At 50.4% G+C, this 19,019-nt stretch overlaps 1 protein-coding gene across 1 annotated transcript; it reads right to left on the bottom strand.

The window, feature by feature from the left end:
- Positions 1–6,087: 6,087 nt before the first annotated feature.
- Positions 6,088–18,596, bottom strand: LOC144934087 (MOB kinase activator 1B). Its single transcript, XM_078859468.1, has 6 exons — positions 18,309–18,596; positions 13,916–14,082; positions 11,638–11,731; positions 9,843–9,976; positions 8,999–9,162; positions 6,088–8,043 (listed from the first exon to the last, which is right to left on the bottom strand). The coding sequence occupies exons 1-6, from the start codon at positions 18,320–18,322 to the stop codon at positions 7,966–7,968; spliced, it is 651 nt and encodes a 216-aa protein (XP_078715594.1). The 5' UTR covers positions 18,323–18,596; the 3' UTR covers positions 6,088–7,965.
- Positions 18,597–19,019: the final 423 nt, after the last annotated feature.

Genomic DNA, 19,019 nt, shown 5'->3' with positions numbered 1-19,019 from the left:
CTAATTTCATAAAGAAGAAAAATAGCTGCTTGAAAAAAATGAGGCAATGTAAAGCGGAGGAATTGCACTTCCAAAAGCAACTTTAACTCAAGTGTCCTGAGGCTGTCACGCTCACGCTGTGTTGGGTTTCCACCACGTGGAGTCTGTGTAAAGAGAGACAAACACCGGATGTGTGGAAACGAATGTACGTGCGTGCGTTGAACTTCCTTCTCGTACGTAGCCAACCGTGCTAATCGGAGGTGCGGGATAACCCTTGCGAAGGTAAATCCAGCAGTGTGCGTCTGGAGGTCACGTGAAGGCTGCTTCTTGTCGCAGCATGAATGGGAACATGAATGCGTCTTGAGGATCGATCGTGTTGTCCGGGCTCCAGAGAAATCCATCCCTGATTTGAGTGGCGGTCAGATCCATCCTCACCGAGTCGGGCGCTCCCCGAGCCGTTCCCATCGCTCGACCTGGTTTATCTGTTCAGTAGGGGGGGTGGTTTCCACTTTACTACAGTGGTGATGTTGGCGGTCAGGGTGGGTGATGAGAGACACACGTGTGGCTCCGTGTGGTTCCTCTCGGTTTCCATGAACTCTCACAGCTGACTGGCTTTGCGATGCGACGGTCAGGAGATTCTGCCGCTCGTCGTTGCCCCGGCGATTGTGGTGCCACTGTGGGTCAGCGATTGCCACACGGCCGCACCGAGTTCATGGTCTCCAGCACTCCGTGGGGGAGGGGGGGACCTCGATCCCTGTGCATTGGACGAGGGAGGCTCCTACAGCTTCAGGAGGCTAGCCCCTGGAATTCTAAGAAGTTTGTGGTGGTTCAGAGCTCGAGGTTGAAGAGAGGCTGCAAGCTCTGCGCTGTGTTTTCCATTCTCAGGTGATGCGGCATGTGCAGGTAGATTCCTTTACGATTTTAAACTGATCGCAGCATGTGATGAATTAGTACCCCCCAAGGTAGCAAATCTTGAGTAGCACTGATGTACTATTTATATGGCTCAGAAGGGTTCATTATTTGATAATCCACCCACTTCCAATGGTTATCGAAATTAACTGTTATTTCCACGTAAACAAATTGGAACCGTTAAAGTTATACCACCACAAGTGTAACCCACATGTGAAATTGGTTTGGCCTCATTTGACTAATTGCCGTGTGAGACTTGAAGACCCGGGGTGGAGTTTGCAACCTCCTCTAGCTGAGGTCGTGAGCTGCCACATGAATGCACAATCGTGTTTGGAACCCCTGGCCTAGACCTCCACCGCCAACCCAGCTGCTGACCCAGGCAGCAACGCGTTCCGGGACCCCCCCCCCCACCCCCCATCGCGCTGCGTGTTCAGTCACAGACTCGGGGACGAGCGATGGTTGAGAGCGGAGTGCAGTGGCTTCCCTTATTAGTCTGCTGTCATTCTCAGATGGCGGTGGCTTTTTACGATTCACGTACTGTTAAGATATTACTTTATAATAGGAGATACGCAAACAAAGAGCGTGATTTAAGATTTACTATGCTTCAAACGTATGAATTATTAAACAAGCTGCTTGTACGAACTGCGGCCACACCACCGTGCGTTTGTACTGGATGGGCGTGTGTCGCGGTGTGCGCGCGTTCTTCGATGAGTGCGCTGTATGGAGTGTGGGAGAGAATGTGAGAGGATTTGTGCGTGTGTGGGGAGCGGTCGTCGTTAGTGCAGTGCGCTACAAACACAGTGGTGATTGGAGTTCGATTCCCACTCACAGCCGACATCCGTGACGAATATCTGAACCGGTCCTTGGGCCCCTCCCTATAGAGGTCGACTCAACCTTAAATGGGTACCTGGTGCGGTGTATAAACACTAATCAGTGAAACAAAGGCGGTCGCGTGTGGTGCTGGCCACCCACGCTTGTGTGTCGTGTTTGCCTTAATAGGTGCTCGCTAACAGCATTTGCCCCAACAGTCTGTTAAGGTTGTACGGGGTGTGTCTATGCGGCAAGGGACACACGCATAGTCATTTCCTCCCCAGTGCTGATGTTTACACACCGCACCAATTCCTGATTTGAGGCCGAGTCGACCTAGAGGAACCACAGGACTGATTCACATATTTGACATTCGTGTTGGCCGTAATCTGGAATCGAACTCTGGTAGCCGGGTTCGAAGCGCAGAACCCTAACTACACGACCGCTCCCCACAACAACAGCTGCCATTGGCCACTAAGTTCTGGTGGCGTCACCACGGTGCTTGTGCCAGGCTAGGTGTACGCGGAGGCCACGTGAAATGTCGAAGGCTGGCTGACAGGAGGTCATGTGACATCCAGGTGCCATAGGTTGACCGACTCGGATGACTGGCAGATACTAAACCTGTGCCCCCCACTGTGCCAACTTGCAGAATTTTAGCCGCCTGGCGCTGCCCTCGTGAGCGTCGATAATCTCCTCTGCAGTTGGAGGGCGACTGCCTCCAACTGCCCAGTAGCAGAGTCTTTCACGAGCCTCCTCCATAGATGCCAATCTTGAAACCGTTGATACCAGTCATCGGCAAGTCCACTCGGCTCCACATCATCTACCGCATCCGTCCATCTCTTTTCCAGCCCGTGTCGTTCTCGTTTAGCCCCCTTTATGCGGCCAAACAGAAGCTACTTGGGCATGCGGTGGCTGGGCATGCGTGCTACATGACCCAGCCAATGCAGCCTTGCCTGCCGGAGGAGCTCACTGATGGGAATGTGTCCAGGCCTTCCAAGGATTCGTGAGCTCACACAATTCAGCCTGGTTCAACCTAGGATTGATCGTAGGCAGGCCAGCCTGAAGATTTCAAACCGGCGCAAATATTCCATTGGAGGGTTCCAAGTGACCCCAGAAAAGAGAAGGGAGCGCAAGGCTGTGACCGAGAAGACGCAGAGCTTCGTGTGGGGCGACAGACCAGGTAACTTCCACACAGCATTACGCAGCTGATTAAAATATAAAGCCGCCCAACTGATTCGGAGTGAGACCTCTGCTGCCAAACCGGAGCTGGTCATAAGCATACTACCGAAAAGCACAAATAGGAGCACAAGAACACGTGGTTATCACAGAACGGCAACATGCAACAGAGATGCAAACATCCACGTTCTTGGACTGCCACGCACACACCCAGGCCCCTCTTGGGAAACGAGACTGCTCACGGGTTCTCACTTGCTCATAGAGACTCCGTGTACTTTACGACAACCTAACTGCACGGAAGAGTCGCTACTTAATTGAGTGATTGCGTGATGACCACTTCAGTGACACTCGCACGTGGTCAGGTCAGGGTGGAGGCGGCCGCGACTCGATGCTCCGCAGTGCTGTCTCCACGCGCGGGGCTGGGATCTCTGCTTCGAGACCTCGACCATGGATTATTACTGCACCCGGCACACCACATCCACTGTATATGTATCGCCGTGGGCTGTCGGCTATTTGTAATGTGCCTACCCATTCCATGCGGAAATTAGTCTGCACCCAACACTGCATCGTGTCCATCAAACTGCTGAACGCGCGGAGGAGATGGAGCGCGAGGGACATTGGGAACGAGAGACGGCTGCTTCAACAGCATCATCGTCTCGGCTTGCCATCTCTGAGATCTAAAAACACGGGACTTTATGCGAAGAAGAATATCTCGGTGGCAGAAGAGAGCAACTCTCAGTGCATTATGCTAAAGGGTTGCCAGGTGGCATCATCATGGGGTTGGCGGATCACACTTGCGTCGAGGTGTCATACCCTGGCTCGCCAGGAGGAACCAGTGACCCAAACTGACTCCCCGCCAACTGTGCGGGGATCGAACATTGCCCCGTGGCACTCGTGGGGTTACACTCTGGGAAGGAACTTTCGCAACATTTGCGTGATCCACCAACCCTGGCGACTGCCTCCTCAGCGGTTCGCAGGGCACGAGGAGACACCCGCGGCCGGCTCAAACGGACATCGACTCTTTAAAAGTCCTGCTTGAGACTGCAGGAAAGTTTGCCGTCCTGTCATCGGAAGCATTTCACATTTTAGGGGCTGTCCATAAATGACGTCACGCACCTGGGGGGGGGGGTGTGTCAGAAATGTGACGTCACATAAAAATGCGCAACTTTAAATAAATATAGACAACACGTTCTACTTAATTAAAGACTTTTTAATAAATGTTTTCTCCGACATCAGTGCAGCGGCACATTAAATACGCACTACAATGACTAGTTTAAAGCGATTTGAAGCATGTTTTATTTGGGGGGGGGGGGGGGGTAGAGCTTTGTGACGTCATATTTGAGGGGGGGGGGGTCTGACTTTGTGACGCTGTGTGACGAGAGGGGGGGGTCCAAAATGGCATGTCATTTATGGACTGCCCCTTACGGTGTACATGGATTTTAACAAAAGGGCCAGCATCAAAGCACGCAAGAAAAGTCAATGTTTACCATTCATTTGTAACGAGTTAGCACGCGGACACCCCCAGCCACGATAAGGCCGCGACATTCGCCACGTGTCAAACACATCCGTTTGTTGACCCGAGTGGCCGGACACAAATGAACGCGAGTCCGGTAATTAAAGCCCCCCCACCCCACCCAGCCCCAAGGGGCGCGGCCCTCTAGCTCGCTGCTGCCTCCCGCCGTCCCGCGCCGTGCACTGCACGGACAGGGCCACGTTCTAAACTCTCGCCTTCAAGAGGCACGGCGAGGACGTCTCGTTTTCATCAGGCCCCATCGTGTGTGTGCTGCAATCTCTCACTCTTACACACCCACCGGTCTCTTCGCCATGCATGTGCCATGAAGGGATATTTCCTGAAACGTCACCGATTATATATTCTTTGGGTCTTTCAGTATATATGATCGATTATATATTATTTGAAACCAATTTATGGCAATTTACATTGTTAAGCAGCGTCACCAATTGATCTGCGTACTGCACATGATTGTTTTGTACTGTGTACTGTACGCAATCCCACGTGTTCAGACATTGCAACTTACATTTGAAGCCTAGAGTGGCTTAATCAGAAAAGATCAAAATCTATATTCAGACTGGATGAAATCCTTTGAGCTATGAAGCTGTCTCTGAATGTTCACGTGACGGACCCATCCGTCGACCCGCGTGTTCACACTCAACGAAGATGACATCAGTGGCGAGTGACCTATCTTCGTGGCTTTCCCGAAAGACCCAAAGAATATGAATGCCTGCAGTCACGAAAGCTTTAAGTCAAGATTTACCCACACTTTACCCCACCACACATGACCTGCCGATCAACTGGGGTGTACCTACTGCTGAGTGGCCAGGCGAGAGGAGACTGGCTGCACCGTTGACCTCTTGCTGCAGGACGGCCAACTGACCTGTGACCTTTGGATTACAAGTCCAGCGAGTTCTCCACGACACCACAGCAGTCATTTCTCGGACAGACTTGCGGTACAGGAGTGAGTTCGCCGCTTGTTGCAAGAGATTTGCGGTTCGAACTCAGAGGCTGCCTCGACTAATACTATCGGTGTATTTACCATGAAACTACTGCGTGCCGTCCACTTCAGAGGACGTGAAAAATCCTGTGATGTCACTCGCAAGAGTAGGCGATTTGATGCTGGTGTCATGGTCCAAATTGAAAAATTACCCATAAAGTACTCCATTGGAATATACATAGCAATCATAATCCCTGCTTCGAAAACTTGGTAGATGAGAATCAGTGAGGCTTTTCTGGGTAAACAAGCGCAAGTGTTTGGGCACTAAACACAAACAGTAAATCTTGGGTTTGGCAGCGCGACAGATGTGGAGTAGGGGAGAGTGGTGAGGATACGGCATAGGAGGGCTGCTATTCATACTCTTTGGTTCTTTTGGTAAAGTCACGTAGGTAGAAAATAAAATAAATCACGTTTCGATCGCAACACAAGCGGTCGTCAAGCGGAAAACATAATCCAGCAGTGGAACTGCTGAACTATTCAGTTGTCTCCTGGTGCCCCACCCTCTTTGCCACTCCCCACATTCTCAATCATCGTCTTTCCATTTTCCGCTTTTGTATTGACAGCAACCTGCCGACTCAGAATGCTGGCGGCACTGAAACAAGCACGGACTTGATGCACGAACCCACACACGCAGACGCCACCCACCCCCACACGCCACCCACCCACGCATGCACCCACACAAAATGAACGGGCGGGAAACGTTGAGTTCGCACCGCATTTTATTTTACTCTTAAAACGAACTCAAAATGTATTTCTTTAGGAACGGAAAACGACGCTTATAAAAAAAATCATACCCCCATGTGGTCGTGCCCAGGAAAACCCTGGGCTCATCCTGGAGGGTGTGGATCTGACCCCCCGGGTGTTGGGGGGCTGCATGCAGTCACGATCACGTGAGCCTCGTACAATCCACGAGCAATCCTTAAGCGAGCAAACGACTCCTCCTACGAGTTAATAACGCGCTTTGTTAGGAACTGCTTTGCCCGAATGAGTTCAATGAAAAACTCCTTCACGCACCCCCAAGGTTAAGGCAGTTGTTAACAAATCCGAGCAAAACACTGTTTTAACCGATGCTTGATGACCTTCATAACGCTAAAAGTTAACCTATAGAGCGCACGAGTCAATTAAAATTGTAATATCCCATGAAAAAGCCTACGTCCCAAAAAAACACAAGCTGTACTGGTGCTGGTGGGCCAGACCGGCATTATTCAGCCGCAAAACGAAACTGCACAGGCAGTGGTGCAACTCGAGCAGAGACCCCGACGAGCGGCCCAGGCAGGGGACGGTGCCGGGGAAATGTCTCCGCAGTAAAGTTTATGGCAGCGCTGTCACGAACGACAGGCAGCAATGTGGAACGTCAGGTGGGGGGGGGGGACTAACCGACCGACCAAGCGCTAAAGTTTTCTGTGTCCCAATTGTACACCCAGACCTGCCAAATCACACGTCGATGTCTTCCAGATGCGTTTACTTGTGGCACTAAAAGGCTCAGAACACTGACAAACTGTGTTTTCATCCAGAAATGTGTTTGCCTTCCACGAGGCTTTGCGATTTTAATTTGCAAGCAATCCGTGTTCCTTCCATCAAGTTGTCATCTGAAGTTTTTTGACCCCAGTTTAAAATCAGGGCAACGTTTGTCAAGGAGGCAGCATTGTGTTCGGCCCATCATTGTCAAGCCGGCACAAACTGAGACTCCTCAAACACATTTATGGATGCAACTGTGCGAGTACAGGTGTTTACAAGGCCTTTTAGCATCTGCACCGCAAATGTGGGCTGCTGCGCATCGTTCTCCGCAGTCGTGGGAGACGTCAACGGGCGCGTCGACCCGGCAAGAAAGGCACTTTTTTTCCACCCTCACTCCGCTGAAAATGGACAATGTCGATCGATAAACGCTAACAATGTCGTACGACATCACACGCAAGCACGCCTGTATCGCCACACGTCCGAGGTGAGCTCAAAGCTTCCTACACACATGCACTAAAACGTAAAAGCCTGCTAAAACTAGGTATATCTTTGTTCATAACATTACCATCAACTAAAATAAGTGAAATATTGTTAAAATATATTAATGGTACAAAATAAAACGAATAACGATGAACACACTGTCCTTTCACCTTCATGTGGTACGTCAAAACTCTTACTTTCCAACGAAATCGAGGATTTTTTTTTGTTACAGATCCTGGCCATAAAATCATTATGCAATTTAAACAAAGCAATGAAGCTAACCAAAAAAAAATAAAGAGAAAATCGAAAACAATTACAATAAAATCACCCAGTACACCTCTGCTCGCACAACTGGTTGGGTCACCTGGTACATAGGACTCTGTACAACGGAAAGAGGATCGGAACGTTTCAGGGTGGGGGCGATGGGAGCTCCGTGTGGGCGGGAGAGGAAAGGAGGAATGCGTCGCCCGCACCGGTGGCGCCGTCTCCGCAATGACGCCACCGCCGCCCCCCCTCGGGTATTGCTGCTTCAACCGCACGCGCCGTGGATCGTTCACTCCGGGGCTTTCGTCGTGGCCGGCGACGGGCAGTGGTTTTGTCGGCGACGGACGGTGGCGGTGACCGTGGCGAGAGCTGTGCGGTCCGTCTATCTGTCCTTGGCGGTGAGACGCTCAATGAGGTCCTGCAGCGGCGCCAGCTCCCTCCGATCGATCAAGTTGAACTCCTTAGGAAGAGGATGAGATGGTGCGCAGTAGGGGAGGGGACGGGAGGGGACCGGAGGGGTTGGGGGGGGAGGAGCGGGTTACGGCGGTTGTAGCAGACCGGTCATACTTCCCCTAGCTGATGTTCAACGGAGCGCGCTTCACTTGGCCGTGCTGGTTTCCGTTGGGCAAAGGTGGAAATTTAAACGGTGCGGTGCCGCAGGCCCGGTGCCCTTGTGGAAACACAGAGGCTGACCTCGGAGCAACTTTGCAGAAGAAATACCACGGCCGTTTTTCAGAAGTCTCGTGACTGCCGTTGATGCGGAGTCTCAACAACAACAAAAAGCAAATAGCCGTAGGATCCTTCTTGCTCTATCCTGGCTTTACCCAAAGTCTAGACATCAAATGAGTCCACTTACAGGTGAACGGCCAAATAAATAAGGTCAATATTGATATTTTTTGGGTCTTTCGGTAAAGTCACGTGGATAGGTTCTTAGAAAATAACAAAAAACTACGACGTTTCGATCGCAACAAAAGAGGTCGTCATCGACCGCTTTTGTTGCTCCGTGACTTTACCGAAAGACCCAAAGAAGATGAATTCCTGCAGTCCCGAAAGCTTAAAGTCAAGATTTAAGGTCAATATTTATTTTTAAGAAGAGGTCCCCCTGAACAGTGTTTCTCAACTCCAAGGAGTGACCCCTCCCCACCCCTTTCCCACATTCAGCCCATGCATGATGACCATTCCCACTCCTATGCCAATTAATCCACTTGCACACTGCATGCCCCCAACGGTCGGTAACCACGGAGCGCCGCACCATAGAGAAAATGTTTCGGGGACGGTATTTGCATAAAGCAGCCCGGCAAATGCGCAGCATTGTTTAGGACGTCTCTCCCGAAGGACGACACGCGTGCCGTTCCTCCGAGGTGGTGTGGGTGGCGGTGGAACGCGCAAAGCAGGACGGGCAATGGGGACACCACCTGCACAAAGTAGATGAAGTGCTTGAAGGAGGTGTTGAGGTGCGCCTCTTCCTGCAGCTGCGTGACGATGCCGAAGTGCTGGTGGTACACGTGAGCGTACACGCGGAACAGCCGCCGCAGAATCATCTTGGCCACCGACAGGAAGTTCTTGGGAAAGGGCACACCTGCGGGCAGGTGGGGACGTGGGTCAGGTGAGGGCGGACTTTGTTGGAAGTTGGTCAGGGTGCGCGGGGTGGCTGGGTAGTAGCAATAGTAAATGTTCTCATGTCGCAACGTCTAGGCGGAGAAACAAGACAAAGTAGTTTAAGTTTTACACAACCTCCAGCGAGTGACACAGAGTAAGATCTGGGATAAAACAATAAATATGATTACTGTGACAAGATTTTATAAACAATATATTATTTTTTGTTTGGGAAGTCAGACTTACTAAGATTGTTTTAAAATGTATATTTTTTAATATCGAATACAAAGTTGTAATGCCTAATTTCAAAGTTGTGGAGCGTGACTCTTGAAGTAAATTGTTTTGATCATTAGACCCTAAAAGTCAACCAAATGATTGTCATGTCCGACTTGTAGTGTAAGAATATTTGTGATGAGGGCAAATTGTGTAGCAGGTTCGTGGGGTTTGGGTATTGTCAGGGGGAAGATAATGTGGCTTAATGAACGAGTCAATGGTCTTAACCAAATATAAAATTTTAAACTTCTCTACCCATGCTTCAGCCCAAAATGTATCTGTAAACAATCGAATTAATACTCTTAATTGTTTACACTATAAAGGGAGCATGAAGTTCCTATACCGCCCTTTCCCTCTGGGAATCAGAGGGTGGCGGCGGCGGCTGCTCACCGATCTTGCTGGGGAAGAGCGCCTCATCGTCCAGCTGGTCCTGCACCCATGTCATGAGGTAGTCGATGTACTTGGGCGCCGAGCACTTGATGGGGCGCTTGATGTTTGTGCCGTCGGCCCAGTGGTACTCGTACCTACCGGAGATGTCGTAATGTTGACCCCATAGAATTTGGACCGCAGGGGTCAGTATACTATATATTATTTGAACATCGCGGTAAAAAATTATATCGAAGCAATGACTTCCCCCCTCCCCGTGGGGTCAGCTTACTCTACAGGGTTAGGGTGTCTGTCCAAGGGTTCTTACAACCTTGTTCAAAATTGGCCTCTGTCTAAATTAAGGTACAAGACCAATATGTTACCTCACAAAATCATTAAAGGTACGATAAATAATACAAACTGGCATGGGGAGCTGATACCCAGGACTAGTTCGGATATAACTCACCTTGATGTGAAGTGATGATAGCACTGGCCGGGAGTCGAACTCGGGTTTGCCCGGCTCAGAGCGCAATGCGTTAACTACCATGGCACCGCTCCAGCCAATGTGTTATTGCAAGGCAGAGTTAACAACGAAAGTGGAGGTCTCTCTAATATTGGAACAGATGGGAATGATTCATCACCAACATTAAGTTTGCACTTGTCGTCTCTGTTTATCGTGCTCGTCTGTGTCTCGTACAGAGCCAGGTTAAAAAGGTAGCGGAGGCCACGTTGGTTGCTATGTAAAACGCTGACAGCGACGAACAAGGAAGCGGCAGGCAGGCAGGCCTTGTGTTATCGCCATGGCGAGAAGCTAACCTCAAGGAGAAACGTCACAGCTGTTTACAGGAAGTCATGTGACTGCTGCTTGCGCAGAAACTAAAAACATGCGAAATACCCGTACAGTAGTTTCCCCTTAGCCCACGCTCTGACCTTGCGACAAATGGAGTTACAGGATTTGGCTAGTGCGCACCTGTCACCATGCTCGTGATTAAGCTATCAACCCTTGCCCACAGACTTCGAATACTGACGGCGCTTTTAATAATAAACGCACTTGTCGGCCTGCATCCTTGGACATTCTATGTTACAAACAATGGATTGGAAGCATTATCTGGAACAAAACAGTCCCCGTTGCTCCTGTGGCAGTGGCTGGCTAGTGCTGGTTTTTTCCCTCAACATTTAGAATCAACTTGCGTTTTAGAGTATTTGGCTGCTATCAATTTCCACATGATAAGCCCCTTGGTTGAGCTATGTGGTCAGGTCGCTTCTGAAAAAGAGCTGTACAGCTCAGTGGGCCTTACCTGGTAACATATTAATAGTAGTAGTAGCAGTGGCAATACGGTGTTCGCTAAAGTCTAAACCTTAACTTTGTAATATGTGCGCGTACAGCACTCCCGCCAATCCATTGCAGGATTAGGTCCTCCCCACTACCTGTGTGGGTTGACCTTACTTGACCACGCCGGTCAATGTGGGTTGGTTCAGAGCAGAGATGTGGATACGCAGAAGTACAGCACAACTATTGATGTTGCTGCATTTCCCTCTACCGCCCACCACATAGCCCCTATACAATCGCTATGACCACTCGCTAGTGGGTGGTTGGCACTCTATCTAAGCGCTATCAAAGCTCAACCCTGCTTAACTTGAGAACTTGTGAGATCTGACAAGATTGGAAGCATTCCGGGTGATTTGGTCACAAGCTTCAAATATTACCCATAAGGTCACTATGAAATATAAAAAAAAACACCGGTCTTCGCTACGGACCGTCGAGCTATCTCTGAACAGTGCTGTTAACTTGTGTTAGTGAAGGAGGGGTGGCACTCACTTGGGCCCTGCAGACATAACCGGACAACTCTGCTCTGTGCAGAACTCGGCGATAGTTCCAAAGAGCATATTTATTTGGTTGAAAAAGTCCACGGCTGTGAAAAGACACAGAACAGGAAAGAAACAAAAAAAAGTAGAAATGAAACCACCATCAGAGCGAGCAGACAAAACCCACGATGGCGAGGCGTGATGCTGGAGTTGCTGTGATTAAGAGGTTCAACATCGTCGAACCTCCACGATCGAAGCCAGGTCTGTTTGGGTTGGTGCCCCATAAATTATTTCCACATCCAGCACACATCAAGTATACCTCTCACAACAGCATTAGATACGCGTCACTTGCGACCTACTCTAGTCTGTCTGCCAGCGACCCATGAAATATTCAGCGAGACATGAATTCTTCATCAGAGCTATGGGTAGGTGGTCATAGGGCTGGGTGGCAGTGGGTTGGGCCGACATGCCGCAACGCAACAGGCCCCGGGGACACCAGTGAACCGTGCAGCCACTTCCAGCCGTGTGTTTACCTTTCTGACATTGCAGCTGTGAGCCAAATCAAGCGTGCCGGCCTGGCGTGGACCCAGGGCCAGCGTCAGCAGCTGCCGCCCGTTCTCTAAATGCCGAGTGGCTCGCGCTCTCCAGTAATTAACACCAGGTGCGCATGCAAGTGCACAATTAGGAAAGCTTCCCAGTTGGCAACGAGAGTTTGCATGTCTCGCAAGAGGATGCAAATGTTGCGACTTGCTGCCGAATTATGTCCAGCTTGCCGCCACATTTTTGGATGCCAGGAATTTGGTCGCGGTTGGGGGTGCGTGTATGAGAGTGTGCGTGTCTCCGTACACCCGCGTGTGTCAGCATGTCTTCCTCATGACTGGCTTTGGCATTCTGCATTTGCTTGGAATCGGAGCCGGCTGCGGTGTCATGTGCTATGCCAACCCCTTAACGGATACTCAATTGGCACTTGCCCAAGATGTTACAACGATGAAAGGCATCCTTGTCTTGTCGTGTGTGTATTCTTATGAACATGGGTGTGGAAACGTGCTCAGTCTCTTTATAGACGTGTATTATATAACAAACTAGCTGTACTACCCGGCTTCGCCCGGGACTTGGATTCACCACACCCGGCCGCCTTTGTCTCCCCAGTGGCGATGTCCACACCACAACAGTTACTCGTTTGAGGCTGAGTCGACCTAGGGGAGGCCCAGGACCGGTTCAAATTATCGTCACTGGTGGTGGCCGTGAGCGGGAATCGAACTCGGGTCGCCGGGTTCGTAGCGCAGCGCGCTAACCGCTACACTACACATGCGTTACGCTTCCACATACGCGGGTCACGTGACAGATTTAATGTCACAGCTCACTTACCGTGCAAAAAATATATGCAATATTGAGCTCCCCCCCCCCCCAAAAGAATAAAAAAGTGTATATTTTTAATTTTTGCATGGTGTACAGTCTGGAAAGTACCCACATGGCAAATTTGCATTTTGTTGCATGTCGGGAAGTACGCTAAACATTTTGAACAGACACACATTCACAACTTTGCCTTTTATATAAATGGAGATGGGAAAACTGGCGAAAACGTTGACAGGCTAGATGGGCCATTTAAGCTCAAAGTTCTACTACAATTTACAGTTTCAGAGCCACTATTACAAGACAAAACCCAAAAAACAAATATCCCTTGTGGATATTGTGCATATCTAGGCTCTGTGTCCCACACTGTGCAATGTGCGTTGAAGGCTTAGCATACTTCAAAATTACAAATGCGAGTGTCATTATGGCACTCTAGAGATGTCACTCCAAAGTTTTAACACACCGTCAATGCTGTGACATCACTGATGAGCAACAATAAAAAAAATATTCCAATTCATGCCAGGCCAGCACAATATTAGGCATGCATTTAGAAGGGAACATCTGTTTAACATGTAGGTTTTCGAAGCCAACCAAAATCAAAATGTGTTCTTCCGGTTTAAGTCGAGTGTAGAGCATTTCTTCTATCAAGTTCTGGCCACTCACTACTGCATCTTGAGGAGTTGAATATTCCCACAGTATTCTATGGCGAAAGCTTGCGAGAAGACATGCTCAGCACAAATAGTCTAACTTGGAAAGACTACACATGCAGGTGTTTTACTTTGAACTTCGTCTTCCTTTAAGGCCCAGGGCTCAGGAAGATTTATTCACTACGAACAAACTCAGGACTCTCAAGAGACTCGTAACGTTCGATGCACGTGAACGGGACCCCGTGGATCTGCATCCATCCGATCACCACCGGCACGCGGAGGAAGGCCTACTGTTGACAGCGATCCACTCGTTGAGGTCCTCTCCCTCGGGCAGTGCGACGGCGAGCCGCAGGTTTCCAGAGCCCAGCGTCGCCTCCGCGTGCTTGAGCAGCTCCGCTTGGCGTGAGCCCTCAGGCAGAGCCTTGCGCGGCTTGAATGTTTTGGACGAGCGTCCGCTGCTGCAGGGGCCAGAAGAAATGGAAAGGAGAGGGCTTATAGCACAGGAGGTTCTCAATAGTTTGATCCGAGGCCACCACATTATACATGCTTATGTTTTTTGGCATCACGATTACTTAAGCACAGGCCCAAAATCCCAAGTCACTAAAAAAAACAGCACTGTTAAATGTGCAAAAAATGTAAATGTGTACATTTATTGAATTTTAACGAGGTTGTAAAAACTTTGGGATGCAACTCCAAAGTCAAGCAGTGCGAGGGAAGAAGCAAAACGATGTGTGTTTTGACCTACTATGTGAAAACTGGTTGTGAAGGGGATGACGTGATTTTGCTGTCACCAGACTGGACAACATAAGGAATTCATTCATCAAGACATTAACTGAAAATGGAAAGAACTATAATACAAACGGAAGAATTGATATTGCTGTGGTGTGGGCATGTTAGAATAATGCCATCTAACATATTTGCATCAAAATCAGTGAAAATGATAGCTGAAGGCAACAGAGGCAGAGGACGTTTATGGAAAAGGTGGACTGAAGGCATCGTTCTGGAGGCATTGAAAAGAAGAAGACTGATCAGACATATATGCAGGGACCCTACTGCGTGTGACCTAGTAGCCGCCGTAAAGGCTGGGAGGGAGAGAAAGTAGCGCCGTTTGGGAGTCGGGTGGTATTACACGGACTTTAAGCTTGAGCCTTAGGATTTGAGAAAAAAAAAATGTATTGGCTTGAGTCATGATATCGCCACTTATTACAATGGACTACCCAGGAAATTATGGCTCGGATGACAGATTCTGTTCCAGTGCAAGTCTCTGCGAAGCCATCTCACTGAGCTTGTCGTGCCTCCCTGTAGTCCAGGACAACGTTCACTAGTGACAAGTCACGTGTAATTACCCAATTCACACGTGGATGGAAGATGTAGGTAAATACGACGGGCTGAGCCTGTGGGGAAGTGGGAACGCTCATATTTGAACACTGCCGTTCGACTAAATACTGCCGTCACAGACTGAAGTCTGCTCTGTTGAGTACTGCAGTGAAAATAACATTTAGCTTTGTTTCTAATGTACATTATTGATATAAACAATGTTCACCACAACAGGAAGAGACATACTCTCCATGACCTCAGCTGTGTGTTCTGGGCAGCATAGCGCCCCCCCCCCCACAGAGAACCAGTCATTTCTACAGGAAATTACAAAACGTACTCTGCTGGTATGACACGCACTAACCAACCCTGAGCAGCGTGTTTTGTGTCAAACTCATGTTAAAATGCCACACTTGAATGCATCAATAACATTTCACAAGTACAGTAAGTACTGCACTGCATATTAAAAAAATGTTTTATCAGCTATAGCGTGTGGTCACAGGGGAAAATAATCCGCAGTTAAGCAGTTTTGTACCTCGAAACATTGATAATCGTAATACATCAACAATCAGCATATTTGCTTAACGATGGTGAGCATGACCTGTATCTCAGGGCACTGCCCACCAGTGTGCCAACATTGTTTAAATAAGGGACTGCCGAATGAATGGATCAATCGACATCGGTTTCCACTGCTGACAATTGCACCTAAGCCATGACGGTTTCATGTTCGCTCTCGTTCAGAAAGGATTCCCATTCCTGTGCGGAAATGCCATGGGCCCACAAGACAATTATGAGGGCCAGAGGGGGGGGGGCTAAGGAACACAAATAAGGTTCACATTTGTGCCATAACTGGTTTGTCCATCCGAGCTGTGTATGCTCTGTACGAGTACAAGGTTTCAGTTTGGTGTTTTAACATCTTAACAATTGTTTTGTTGCCAATAAAAACGGGGGAAACCTATTCTCATATTTTGTTACGGGAAAAGGAGGTCCCATGATATATAGATTTGTGTATGTATATGAGCAAGTTAGTGTACGGGCTTTTATTTACATGTATAAAACAATGTATGTTTATACTGATATATAAGCGAGTATATGTATAATGCAAATCTCTGTATGAGTACTTGAATAACTGTGTTGGTGCGTGTGTACTGTATATGTATGTAGGGGGAGCGGTAGTTGATAGCGGTTCGCACAATCCGATATCAACCCGGTCACCAGAGTTCGATTCCAGCTCACGGCCAACACAAGTGACGATTATATGAACCGGTCCTGGGCTTCCCCTAGGTAGACTCTGCCTCGAATGAGTACCTGGTGCGATTTTTAAACATCACGAGGGAGTGGCCATCCACCATCTCGTGCGCCGTGCCGGCCTTCATCGGTGCTCGCTAACAGCGCTTGTCCCTACAGTATGTTAAGGCTATACGGGGGATCTTTGTCTTTATGTCTTCACAATCAGCCATGGCCAAGTACAGTATGCGTGTATAAGCACAGTATGCGTGTATAAGCACAGTATGCGTGTACGTGAGTACACGTGTTTAATTTGCATGTTTCTGTAAACAATAATTCCGCGTGTTTGCATCCAATGAAAATTAAGTCATGTGGATGGGGACATAAATCGCGACATTCCACCGGCAGTCTGCTAATACAAGTGCAATTACAACAGCGTGTCTGTGCACTGACCCCGACGTTACAATCTAGACACAACTAGCCAGGGAGAGACCCACTTGGGCCGCTGATGGGTGATGATATCAACTTACACTCCTGTACTGTAGCCATGTTATGACTACGGTACAGTGGTAACGGCGTAGGCGACCCTCGGAAATGTAAAACGCAGGAAAATCTTGACATTGTAAAACAAGCAATATTCAAGTTAAATGTGCAGTGTGTGATGTCAGCAAGTAAGACGCCACGAAGCCACCCGTCATCACTGCGCACACGAGGAAGATGCCAAGGCCCTATACAAGCCTGAGTCACGAACTCCGTCCGGCTTCGCGTGATGAAGTGTTTCACCGTGCTAATGATTCACTGGACGTGTACATGTGTGCGTGCCGTGTACATGTGTGCGTGCCGTGTACATGTGTGTGCCGGCTGTGTGAGCTCGGGCTAGATGAGAGTTGTTGGGGGTCTCCTCTCCGGCGTTTTGCGTCACGTCGCGCCGTGCGGCGGGGACGAAGGGGAGCACCACAATGGCGCTCGTCCTGGCGGGGACACTGGGGGTGGTGTTCACGGGGGGGGGGGGGGTGGTGTTCACGGGGGGGGGGGTGGTGTTCACGGGGGGGGGGGGTGGTGTTCACGGGGGGGGGGGTGGTGTTCACGGGGCGGTGGTGTTCATGCGGGTGGTGGTATTCACGGGGGGGGGTGGTGTTCACGGGGGGGGGGGTGGTGTTCACGGGGGGGGGGGGTGGTGTTCACGGGGCGGTGGTGTTCACGGGGGGGGTGGTGTTCACGGGGGGGGGGGTGGTGTTCACGGGGGGGGGGTGGTGTTCACGGGGGGGTGGTGTTCACGGGGGGGTGGTGTTCACGGGGGGGGGGTATTCACGGGGGGGGGTGGTGTTCACGGGGAGGGGGGGTGGTGTTCACGGGGAGAGGGGGTGGTGTTCACGGGGAGGGGGGGTGGTGTTCACGGGGGGGGGTGGTGTTCACGGGGGGGGGGGGGGGTGGTGGTATTCACGGGGGGGGGGGGGTGGTGTTCACGGGGGGTGTTCACGAGGGTATCACGATCAGCAGCATCGTCATGAGTAGCAGACATCGTCTCATCCACTGCTGGATGGACATCGTCTCACGTTTCCCCCATTCCCTCAAGCTCGCGGGACGATTGCTAATCTCACTGCCGTCTTCACGCCATCTCGCACACTCACATTATCACATACGCGGCGAAATAGTGTTAAGATTAGTATCGTCAGCAGCGGCAGCTGTTTATCCACTACCGAGTGAATTCCCTCTATCCTCGTGATGCTGCGATGGCTTTCATCTTCATCGACGTATCGCGCATCAACACACGGAGTGCGAGTACAGTACGCAGGGAGATAAGGACCATCAGCAGTAGCCATTGCCCGTGTCGGCGTCTTTACCAAGTCTTTGCCACCCTTCGACTCTCTGTCTGCGCTGCCACACGACGATCAGCTGATGTATTTCACATCAGCCGATCTCATCGCTCCATCGCCGGAGGAGGTCGTTCTCTCTCGCTCGCCTTCCTCTCTCCTCCTCGAGTTGCCATTCCTGTCACCACAGCCCCGACCTGCCGCTCACCATCAGCCTCACCGCATCTCCTAGGCAGGACCTGTCTAGCCCAAGCCCAATGCTAGTAACAGTCACAGGCACACGGTGTATGCGTGTCGCTTTGCAGAGTGTTTGTGGAGACGAAACTCACAATAGGAAGCTCATGGCGCCGGCTGCTCGTCTTGTGCTTTGGTCGCTCAAGGGAGGGGACGACGGAGGAGGGGGCACGAACGACGGCGGCGAGGGGCTGACGAGGGGCTGACGGGAGCAGGCGGACGGGCAGGCGGTGGGACTGGGTGACGAGGAAGATGGAGGAGGGAGCAGTGAGACTGGGTGACGAGGAAGATGGAGGAGGAGGAGATGGAGACACCTGCACACACACACAGGGGCAGTCGTCCTCTCGTTCCGCGTCCGGGCGAGGGCGGGGGCGAGGGGGGCGGGGCCGGGGGGGCGAGGGGGCGGGGCCGGGGGGCAGCGCCCCGCGTGGCCGCTGCGTGAGCCGCCCGCCACAGAAGCCACTCGCTTCACCAGATTGTTACATTGCTCAGCTCCACTTACTACGATCACAGTTCACATGCAGTCTCTGTGTCTATGCTGTGTGTACACAGTTCACATGCAGTCTCTGTGTCTATGCTGTGTGTACACAGTTCACATGCAGTCTCTGTGTCTATGCTGTGTGTACACAGTTCACATGCAGTCTCTGTGTCTATGCTGTGTGTACACAGTTCACATGCAGTCTCTGTGTCTATGCTGTGTGTACACAGTTCACATGCAGTCTCTGTGTCTATGCTGTGTGTACACAGTTCACATGCAGTCTCTGTGTCTATGCTGTGTGTACACAGTTCACATGCAGTCTCTGTGT

Source organism: Lampetra fluviatilis, chromosome 9, assembly GCF_964198595.1.
Source record: "Lampetra fluviatilis chromosome 9, kcLamFluv1.1, whole genome shotgun sequence".
Lineage (NCBI taxonomy): Eukaryota > Metazoa > Chordata > Hyperoartia > Petromyzontiformes > Petromyzontidae > Lampetra > Lampetra fluviatilis.
Note: the sequence above shows the minus strand (reverse complement) of the source record. Positions and strands in the feature narration are given on the sequence as shown.

Excerpts from the sequence above, each read along its gene's own strand:
- LOC144934087 (XM_078859468.1), bottom strand. Across the intron at positions 9,977-11,637 it reads GTTATGTCTGCAGGGCCCAA|GTACGAGTACCACTGGGCCG; the intron begins GTGAGTGCCACC and ends CATCTCCGGTAG. Across the intron at positions 9,163-9,842 it reads GCTCTTCCCCAGCAAGATCG|GTGTGCCCTTTCCCAAGAAC; the intron begins GTGAGCAGCCGC and ends ACCTGCCCGCAG.